Genomic DNA, 12,046 nt, shown 5'->3' on the forward strand with positions numbered 1-12,046 from the left:
ACCGAACCGAACTGAATCGAGATCTAAGTGCCTACTATAGCAGTGGATTATTAATTCTTTAAATATTTCTCATTGAAAAATCTTTGGGGGCAAGACAACAACATTGGAGCTTTAGTCTTCCTAGTTCCTTGTGCACACTTTTCGTTGGACGCAATTTAAGAAGTTCATTGCCCCTCAATAAATATCGTCGATAATGAAAATAAAAAACGGTACAAGTTTGTATGGCATTTTTTTTTTTTTACTTAATTATCATCTTTGGAAGGCGTCGAGGGTATGCAAATCAACGGTCGTCGCGTGTGGGTGGCACGTGCCTCTCTGCCGGTTATTGCAATCGCCGACCATCACATCATCGTCGGGTCGTTTAATTCAATTAAAACATATTATATTATCGTTAAAACGAGATTATTAGCGAACCGCCTTGTGTCTAAGCTCCCCGGCAGCCTTAAGACGTGTCCCATAATTAAGTACAAAACAAACTGCGGCCGACTGGTTTTTTTTCGGCATGCGAGCCGAGCCGCGCACAATGTAACTGATCTTGGATCTCCTTCTTTGGTAAAAAAAAAAATAAAAAACCTACTATTTACTTATATGTATATAATATGATCCTCTATGAACCAGTTTAACGTTATGGGAGGGGAACAAAACGGTTATGCAATGTTGACACCGCCGTTTGACACACATATAATACTATACGTTGGGCACATACTATAATATACAGCCTCTCACACACACACACATTTGTCACATAATAATAATAATATTTTGTTTACAGTCGACCGCCAAAGTGCAGTTCACTAGGACGTAAGACGATAACACAGTAATATATTTGATAAATCGTGGGAAAAACAATAAGTGCTTTCAATATGGCGGCCTCTGGCTAGTGGACTTTTTCATGAACGGCCGACTACAGGCAATGTATGGAACGCTCTTCTATACATTGAGTTCAGTGATACGGTCAAAGTATTAAAAAAACCCGGTATGAAAAATAAAAACCACCAAACTTTTTTTTTTTACCAAACACACTTAGTGTTCCGCAGCTTAATGATCATTTACCAACAGCTGACCGGCGCGGTCACACCGAACGCGCACACCGCCGGCAGTTTTAAAATCTATTACTCGTTTGGATTTATTATATTAAATAATAATATTGTATGCGTTTCGTTTTTAAAATTTCATAAACAAGATGTTGTCCGACCGTTATTGCGTCAGATCGTTTATTATGCTACTAAATCTTAAGACGACGAGTGACGCGAAGAAACCGCATTATCGATGGAACCGTGACGGTTACAAAAAATTCTGTAACTACCGCGACGATAACGATCGTCTAATTTATACTACTACTAGTCGGTCGAACCGAAAAACAAATACCGTGCTGCACTAGTGGTGTGTACTATAAGACTATTTTCTACATTATGGTACAACCAAACTGAACCAAATGCATCATGGAAAGCGCATTGTGCATGATTTTCCGTATTAAAAAATTGTCTCCTCGTTGTCGGAGGCTACCACTTTGAGAGTCTGATAACGTTGCTGCACTCAGTGAATTTGCACGTTTTAGACATTGGTCTGTTCAAAAAATGACTAACTTTATAACTTATAAATGTCTGAGTTTTCAAAGACAACATTAATATGTATTTTACCTTGTTCGAGCCGGCCCTCGACCGATTACAGAACCGCGACGGTCATTATATACTTTATCACCAGAATGTCGAGAGGCTTTCGAAAAACTTTTAAACCGCTTTTGTCGGAGCCGAGCTATACCTATACATTATATAACTGTTTATACTAAAATTCCAGTGTCTTATCTCTTGAGTAGGTACTATAGTATTGCACTTGCTCGGTCGGCGCGCGTGGTATTTATTAGGGGGGCCGTAAAACAGCAGCTATCTCCTCGAAAAGAATACAAAAAAAATATTATTTTCTCAACGACAACTGCGCGATTGATCTTCGAAAGACAGCGCAAAACCCGACGGTTATTATTAAAAAACTAATTACTATTGTGAACACGACCATCGGTGGTGGCGACGGCGATCGTTTGCTCGCATTGGAAACCTCGTGCTACTTACATTAATTATGTTGTATATATGAGTGGAGATGTAAGTAACGTCGGCCGGATGCATTTCAAAAACCGTACATTTTTCGATCGAATAACACAATGCGCAAAACGCTTGGCAAACACTTGACTAAATAAACAAATTTTTATGTAAAAAACACGCGAAAAAACAAACACACTTCGATCCGAAACCGTTATGAGTATAATATAGTTAAGACTATTGAGTAATAGTCAAGATAATAGTATCAAGAAATTTTACAAAAACCGTAACGTTTTTCTGTCCAAAACTGACAACTTTTCGGATAATCGCAACGGCTGGGTTCGAGTAGCGACGGTAGGCTACATAAAGACATCTTGCCCGCAAACCCAATTATGCTATTTAAGACGTTTTCGACAAGGCGCACTCGGTATTTATTATAATATTATAACGGAATTAAACTCGAAAATCACGAGCACCGAGCACACGGTGGCACCAAGAGTCACTAAACAACAAACAATAAAACGGTTTGCATCTAATATATACACGGTCGATAATGAAAAAAAAATTATTCTCTCTCTCTCACACTTAAAAAAATATACTCATCGTATATCTTTTTCGCATACACTCGGCCAAAGTCTATATTATAATAATATAATAATAATAGGTGTGTAATAAATGTACATATCATTATCTCGGCAAATCCTCGTGTAAACCTGGCCGTTATCTTTTCAGGTATTTCAGATAAAAAAAAACCGCTATATGTTGGTTTGTTTGAACAGTAATAATTATTATTATCGTATATATATATATATATATATATATATATATATATGTAATGTATACAATAAAAAGAAAGAAACATTCGAGTTCAATATTGGTTCTAAGCTCGTTGTCAAGTAAGTACAAAAAACAGTCTTAACCGTTTGTCCTATCGTAGATAGGCGATAAGAGATGAGCCCGACACCGTGTTGTCGAGTGTTCGGCATAATAATAATATATAATATATCATTTCGATATTATAAATTATTCTTAAGATATTATATTGTTGTAAACGATAACAGATACGGCCGACTTGCAAAGGCAACGTGTGTCTCCCGCGTGACTTCCCCCACCCCTTTACCCCCTAAAAAAAAGCCAGTACAGCTAAGAAGGAGGTGTCACAATATGTCTACAAGGCAACTATCACAACCACAGACTATAGGATGAAAATTGTAAAGAGATAGTTTCATTCTGCCGAAATCAAAGAAAATATTTTAAAAAGACCTGATCAAGGCCTCGCAAAGAGATCAGTGTAGCCGCATGAATTAGTACAAAATATTATTGTGCCGATATTTTACAATATTAGTGTACAATCTCCTTATCAAATAATATAATTTAAATGATAACTAACTATATAATAGATGATTTATTTTTATCTAATCTGTGGTATTATTAAGACATTTTATGATTGAGTCTGCGGTCACACTGATTTCATTTTGAGTCATACGCCGTCATGGTTTTTGTTAACATGCCAAGTGAGCTATCTGTTCTCAAATAGTTTGTGTCTAACAACTGAAAGAAGATAAAAATCACTGTATTAAACGGTCTAATTTTTAAACCTAAAACCTTTAAAACTGCATACAAAAGAGGGAAGAAAAAAAAAAGTTTTCACCCCTTCTAGGGGAAAGGGTTTATGATTTTTTTTTTTTTTTTTAGTTTGTCAACATTAGCCGGTAGTAGTACTAGACCTAAAGAATATTCCATTAAAATTTGGAACTGACAAGATGTAAAATGTCATATATTTTTTTTTTATCCACCTTTTGCGACAAATTACAGTCAAACATATTAATGTAAGTCTCAACGAGCTTTGCTTTTCATCTGTTGTAATCTTTATTCAAATAATGTGAATAGCACTTGTATAAATAAGTCAATTAGTCAATAATTTTTAGGAATATATTGTAAATCACAATGGCTCATGATGCCGCGGGTTATATTAAATACAAAATTTAAACAAATTCGGAATTAATTCGACTGTTTAAAAAAAAAAAGTTATAAGTATAGCGTCAATAGGTGGAAAAATATGTTCACATTTTACATTTTTGACCCAAGATATGTAATAATACATTGAATCGTCGAGTAACGCGTTATCCGTTGTTATCAATATTTTTTAGGTTTTTATTTTTTTTTTTCGTCATTTAGACTTTGTTTTCATTAATAAGCGATTTGGAAATGAATAGTAATGATTTCCACTCGGTGCGTCGACCCTACAATTAATATTCATAAATCATTACACTATTATGTATAGTGTACGGTGTACACAGTGAGTTCACAGTCGGCAACGATCGAACGACATCCAAGTACTTGTTGATGTTTTTTTATTAATTAAAAAAAATGTTTTGTTAAATTTAATGTTTTTTTCCTTAACCCTAACCTAACCATAGATTAAAAGAGAATGGCAATAATATTCTGATCTAGTATTTATTTTTCACGGTAGACTAGAGGCAAAATCGCGGCAACTATAGTCGCTGTTAATCATTAAAAAAATAATAATAACAAAATATAATCTAGGAAGTTACGAATGACGAAGGTTGGGGTTAGTTGTGTGTTAAACGTTAAGTCATACTACGCTTTCTTCATTAGTTATCTTGGCGTTTAGTCGGTGTATTTTTCTTTTTTTATAATATGATTAATACGACGTGGGCATTTTTTTTTTTTAAATATAATATTTATATATTTGTTATTTCGTTTGATGTTGATTACATGACCTTTTTAAGTGTTTAGTTATGCGATTGGTTCAAGTCGAGCACTCGAGATACTGCTATAATAAATCAGACAAATCGTTTTTATGTGGTACTATCGATGTTCAATGACAACCGTAGAAAACAACAAAAAGATTAGCCAAAGATCAAATCAAGATGTACCTGCCGTTTGTCATTTCAATTATTTTCATCTAGCTCGGGCTGAATGTAATAATAATTTACACGAGCAGGCGCCACGGGCAACATACATACATTAAGTACCTGTCTAATAAATTATGATATCGTTATTGCGTCGAAATCGTTTGTACTTTGTCATTAGTACCTAAAAATATAGTAGTATTAATTATGTATACTGACTACTATTTATTATAACCCCAGAATGTAGTCGGCGTAGGTACATTATAAGTTATAACATATACCAACACATCATTTTAGCAAACAAAAAAAAAACAGGGTTTCTCGAGAGAACGAAATTATGATATAAGAAAAAAAAAATCTCTAAAAAAACCATATTAAAATACACTTGGGGCATTGCACCCGGTAGAATCGCGGATAACTATTAAAAAACTATAATAATTATTGTACACCCACATCGAATGAGAGTCAACCGAAGGTAGTAATAATAATAATGATTACAGGTAGATCCATCGTGTTAACCGCTTTTATTATTTCCAACACACGCCAACGTCGGATTTGTCGCAATCAAGAAAATATTATACATCTTATTTATGGTCCGTCTCGCGAGAGAACGGTACTGCGCAGAAACCACATAGCATCGCTCCTGTCTGCGCAGTCCCGTTCTGTCGCGAGACAGACTATAAAATGATAAACTGGATAAAACCAATTCAATTTATTATTGTTAATCAGACACCGAAATTACATACATTTAGTATGTTCATACTGAGTGTCATGGCACCGTCACGACTCATGAGGGTTTTGGATATGGGCGTTTCAAATAAAACCGATTTCATGGACCAAATTTTATTGTTGCATATTTGAAGGGGGATTAAGGAAGAATATTTTGTCACAAGTGCTTATAATTTGCATATTTTACACGCCCGTATTAATTAAATTAATATTTCCTTTTAAGTATCTAATTTTTGTATAATGTGTATTTAGACAAAAGCCAAACGTTACCAGTGAAAAAAAGTGATTTTGTTATTCTATTGTATTTTCTAATAAACGCATTACAAATGTGTTATACTTTTTTTTATTTGAAAATCAATATTTTTAACTATTTTTTTTTTTTTTATTTGTTACAAATTTTATTTATGCTTAATCTTGAAAGTTTTTTTCATTTTTACTCTGCATGTTTGCATCATACTAATTATTAGTACGATGTGTTTGGACGACATGAAAATTGGCAGAATCCGAAGAAAATTCAGTGTAGAGCGATGTGCTTTGTCCGTGACCTTATCAACTATTATTATTATTGATAAAAACTGCAACGCATCAAATAAACATAAAAAAGAGGCATCAACAATTTTTAGCGAATACAAAACCAAAAGTGAATTTTCTTTGTTTGAACAATAACTGAAATAATAACAATAACCGGACACAATTGAAAAACAAAATAAAAAATTATCTTTTAATTTGTCGGTCTTATTAAGAACTTACATAATAAAATTATGACGGTTTAATCTTCGAGACAAACGCCGTTTTATTAATACTTACTTAGAACTTAATAAATTTAAAAAATGTGTTATACATTTTTTTTTTCTCGAAATTTCTTTTTTCTACGACTTGGCTCGAGTTATAAAAATAATGCATCGGATTCTAAATATATCACACGGCGATAACACATATAATTATTATCGTAATACGATGTTGAACACATGTTGTGTGCATAATAATAGTAATAATAATATTTGTATAGAATGCAAAATGGGTTTTCTCTCTCTCACGGTGTTATTATATTATTATCATTATGGAATATACGACTCTATTCTACCGTGTTCTATAACTGCTAAATATTATCAATTTGCCAGTTATATGTACACATACAGTGACCATTTGGGCGTCATCGAATTACTGGACCGATTGAACCGGAACGGTTATTATCGAAAAACGTAACAAATGCCTATTTATATATATTTTATCATTAAAAAAAATATAAAAATTAATTATACAATAACTATTGTGTCAATTTATAAATTAATCTATACACACGTGTCCTTCTCTTTCCTCTCTACCGGGTGGTTCTTTTAACGCCGTACATTAGTTTTCTTTTTTATGCAATTCAAAATCTTTTTTATAGCTTTATCAACTTTTGAAACATATATTTTATTAACTTTTTAAATTGTGAATAATTTGCTGAAAATGTTGACTGGTCGATAACCGGTTTTGAATAAATAGTTTTATAATTTAGGACGAAGGGAAAGGTGAAGTGTATAAATTTATTTTTATCATTAATTGCATTCAACCGCCCTACACCGCCCGTCCTAAATTTTAAACTTAATGACTTTAAGTATAATTATTTTTAAAAATGGTAATCGACCAGTCAACATTTTCAACAAACTGTTCTAAAGTTTCAAAAGTTAAAACAGCTCTAGCAAATACCATTAAAAGATACAAATTTCAATATCGTCTAATACTCTACCGGAACGCGAATGAAAATGTTTTCAAAAAGAAACAACAAAAAAATTGCAATTAATTTTAAGAGTAAACTAGTGGTAGGGCGTTAAAAAAATCACCCGATATAACGCGCTAGCTATTATGTAATACAAAATAGTTTTTCAATTTGAAGCGACCCGGTCAAGTGCCTAGTTTATAATTACACCTATATAATATAATATTATATATTATATTTTTTTTTACTTTCTAGCCTGCACAACAGCTATAAGTACTTGTCGGATCCACCGAGTTATTATTAGCCAGGAAATCAATGATAACAAGTCGAATCTAGAACGCGGCCACAACTGTGTTATTTTTTTATTCAACTCTTAATTTGTTTGCTTTTTACATAACACGCCGAGTTTGCGATAGGACGTCTTGTTTAAAAAATATAATGTAAAGGCAGCAGTTAAAAAAAAAAATCGTTATTAACCGAAAATTTGGATTGAAAATAATTATTTAGTTTTTTTTTTTCAATGAGTTGAGCTGATTAAATGATGACAACTTAAACCGTACCCTACCGTACAATATGTATTGTTTTTATGAATATTTTCCATAAATATTGAACATATTTTTGTTCCACTCCAGATTAGGTCATAATGGCAATAGGCCGGTTTATTCGATGGAGATAACGTATCACTTTTTCTCATATATTATATTAGGTAATTTGTATAATAGGAACGCAACCGTCAACAGTTTAAATTATTGTTTTTTTATCAATTTTTTTTTATTCGTACGAACCTTAGACGGCTTGAACGTTATCGAATAAAAAAAACAATAATAAAAACATAAAAAACTTTGATGAGTAAACTCGATGGAATTTTCTTTTTATCCGTCATGATATTCTTTCGTCGGCTCGTCAAGTTTGATATCTTAGTTATATGTAATAATAAAAAGATCTATATTTTGTTGATTAAAATATTACACTCTGGGGGGCAGAAAATGGGTCGCGTGGAATTAGTTTAATATATTTTCTTTTTTTGCAGATTTCTGTTATTTTATCGCGTTGTTCCCGTTTAGTTTTAAAACGAAATCCTTATAAATGGCATTTTGTATTATATCATTTTTTACATCAAACGTAAAACGATATTATAATATTATCTTTCAAAAAACGACCAAAGATCAATGTGACTTTCACATGATCCGCACACGTCGATTAAAATACGGTATTCGCATATGTTCCTGTACAATAATACTTTTTGTACTGATTACACAACAAAATTAATATATTTTTGTACTATAACAACGATGATGGTTAAGTATACATATATATATAAAACGAATAAATATAGAAATAAATTCGCGTTTATATCCATCTATATAGCCGGCGGCACGACCTACGCCATCATAATATGATATATTATAGTGTTGTCGAATGAAGTTCAAGGATTCTTTGTGTTATCATTAAAATTAAAAACACCGTTCTGGCAAGGGCAAAACGACCCCGGACGATGCTCATCGCGATTGTGATCAAGGTGTATTCGTACAAATTCCATTAGACCGTTGTAATACTATAATATTAAGTAGCTATATTCAATCGATGGTGCAACCGGTTTGTCTGGAAAACGAACAAACCGCCAAAAGATAAATATTGAAATTTTTTTAACAACCGTTTGTTCTAATCAAAGTGTACAATACTCGACCCGAGCACGTTTCAGTACTTCTATTCTTAGTATATATTATAAGTCTTCACTCGATCATAAGCTTTGTGCTCGCGGTAAAGATTAAACGTGTCCTGGACTCTGTCCTTGGGCGGTATAAAGTAAAGGGTTTTATGATTAAAAAAAAAGGATGAAATTCCTATGATATAGAGGGGTTATGACCTCTCAACCCCCGTTGGTGTACCTGATCAAATATTATCTCTTGTGGGCCACGTTCCGAAGACGGTCTATTACACGGTCATTAGATAATATAGCTGGTGGTAATATTATAACTAATTCCCGGCATTATAATAGCGTTTATACACACAGCTTTCAATATAATTTAATCTTTCGGATCGGAACGATTGCACAAGTCACAATCCCTTTACACGTGCCGGCGTTGGCCGGCGTTGATTTAATGATATAGATTAGATCATTATAGTGTTCCATGATACATGTATTATAGTATTACAACCGCCAGATGCCAACGGGGTAAACGGCCCCCGGTGTAATCAATCCTTCTGGTCGGGGATGAGACTTGTCGCTATTGCCGGAGCTGCGAATAATACCAAACCACCGTCGTCTCCAGACCGGCTAAAATAGATTGCCATTCTATAATATATCCTTGAAGGCGAATATCTGGCGTCCAGCCGACCGTTGAGAGTAGCCCAAGGACGACCAAAATCCAGGAAATTTAAACATAAAGTGGTTATATAAAATTAAAAAATAAAAACAAAACAAACGCTATGTTTAATACAGCTGTTCTCGGTGAAAACAATTTTTATAGTTTCAATTTTTAATTCCTTCTCTCCGTTCGTTATACAAACTGGGTTATTATGTTTGGCTATAAACAATTTTTTTTCTCTCCAACAAACCGCAACCTTGACTTATATTATTACAAAAAAACACAAATTGCCGGACAAGTCGCGCCAGACGACTGCGGCTTGCAAACTAGTTTTTTTTAATCGTTCGTCTCATGACCGTCGTTTACCCGGGTTAAAAAATCTGTTTCATTATTGCTGTTTTCTTTTTTTTTTGCATTTTGTTATTCCAATCGATCACCTGAACTTTCACGGGTACCCGCCAAATCGTATAACTGTCAATCCGCATTACAAAATATAATATGTCAATATTATAGCCGCGTGTAGTGCAGCAACAGTTCTGAAAAACTCGGTGAAACCGAACAAGACACCACGGTTGTACAATAAAATAATTTATGAAACCGGTTAGGCGCAAACGAAATTTAAAGAAACCGTTTGAATAAAAAGTAATTTAAAAACAAAACAAAATAAAGCTATTGCATAAAATAGCATACAACGAGCCATCGGTTGTAACGTATGCATATCTACAGCACAGAATAGATAAAACCAGATGGTGCACATCATCGTTTACTGGTTACTGAAACCCTCCTCAGCTCAAGTGTGCCCACATTCTAGAAATTAAATGATAGTACAACACGTTATACTGTAATATGTAATCGAATACGATTGCCATAATAAATCGGTGATAACAATCGGTTTTGGTTTGTGAAGCAAAAACAAATTAAATAAGTTCCTAATAATGATTTATATATTGTAAAAGTCATAATAAAATATATTGGTAAAGTAGGTTTTGCTTACATCACTCTATTGCACACAATCCCGTTTTTGATATAGTAATTGTGTTTATGAAAGGAGTTACTTAACACATGTTTATGAAAAGGGTCAAATTCGTTCGAATTAAAAAACTTTTACTGTCGGTTAAAAAATAAATTACAAAAATCGGTATTTACAATTTTAAATAAGTGCCCAGTGCGTAAGAATTAAAAATATTTTTTTATAATTTAAGTAAAATTGTATATGTGAAAAACGGTTATTTTCAATTTCCCGAAAGTTTTTTACTTTTTCGACTAAACCCCTTTCGTAAATAATAGATTCAAATCGTGTTTAGTGCTGAGGGATTGAGTTGAAATCTCGGGATGAACACCGTAGACGAGTTTTTCGGCAACAGACTTCATGCGGGATTCCCGCCGTCAACAGAGGTACCCCGGCCATAGGGTTATTGACGGGCGGACGGTAGACTATGGCGGGGTACCTCGATTGATGGCGGGAATCCCCCACAAAGTCGGTCACCGTTTTCACGCATAGCTTAACGCTCTTATCTATGAACTTTTAAATAAAAGGTAAATGTTGTGAAAACTTGTACTCGTACCGGTACTCGGGAGACACCCTGTAGTGTCGCCCGCCGACCGTGATACCGCGGTTTGAGGTCAAAACCGATTGAGTCACAATCGTGCGATAGCTGGCCAAAAAACTAAACAGCCAAACCAAAACAAACTACTCCGTACGACGTGTCCCCGAGGACGTGCGAAAACGACTATTAAAGCAAAAAAAATTATAAATAAATACATAAAAAATAAATTAAAAAAAGATTGACATTGAACGAGCGACAGGTGCAACAGCCGCCGGAAGACCGTACACGCCGTAGGCGCGACTCGTGGGCTGCGGTGTAGGTCTCAAAGCGCAATACCCTTAGGTCCTGCCAGCCTCTAAGTACGATCATTATAATTTTTTTTTCAACAAACCGCGGGAGCCGAATGTTGAAATTCAACCGTAAGTACTTAACTACTACTCCTCACAGCACACACCCATCGAGTGTATCCCACTCGTCGGCTCTATTCATCGGTGGTAATACTATTCATACCATTTTTTTTTTTTTGGTTAGAAAACCGTTGACTACGTCTAGTTAGATTTTTTATTTTTTAGGTCGCCACCTATCCAAACTCGATACCAATTTTTAAATTCATCCCTTATTTAGGGGATGTGGGAATGAAATGTGGACTTCATTGATATAAATTGTCGTACGAACAGTAAATATTGTAATCTAAATCTTTATCTATATTCCAGAGTTTTGAACCACAACGGATCTACCACTAGAACTGGATACAAAAAAAAAAAATTATTACAAACTGAAACCAAATTTTGGGATATCATACAGTATAACACGTAGGTGCTGTATTATTGGATAAAGATCATTTTTGGTT

General features: G+C 33.9%; 1 protein-coding gene across 2 annotated transcripts in view; it reads right to left on the reverse strand.

Annotated features, from left to right (window-relative positions):
* Positions 1 to 12,046, reverse strand: part of LOC126838048 (beta-3 adrenergic receptor) — a 28,973-nt gene that overhangs the window by 11,781 nt on the left and 5,146 nt on the right. Inside the window, exon 1 of one of the 2 annotated variants that reach the window (XM_050572145.1) lies at positions 2,067 to 2,528. The exons of the other annotated variant lie outside the window; for it this stretch is intronic. Coding sequence (XP_050428102.1) covers positions 2,067 to 2,120 — 54 coding nt within the window. The 5' untranslated portion in view covers positions 2,121 to 2,528. Of the gene's footprint in view, positions 1 to 2,066; positions 2,529 to 12,046 lie in introns of those variants that run through there. 2 annotated transcript variants of the gene reach the window in all.

Source organism: Adelges cooleyi, unplaced genomic scaffold, assembly GCF_023614345.1.
Source record: "Adelges cooleyi isolate 19-005CV unplaced genomic scaffold, UGA_ACOO_1.1 ACOO_flye_CR_arks_rails_tigmint_CR_PRNA_108, whole genome shotgun sequence".
NCBI classification, from domain to species: Eukaryota; Metazoa; Arthropoda; class Insecta; order Hemiptera; family Adelgidae; genus Adelges; species Adelges cooleyi.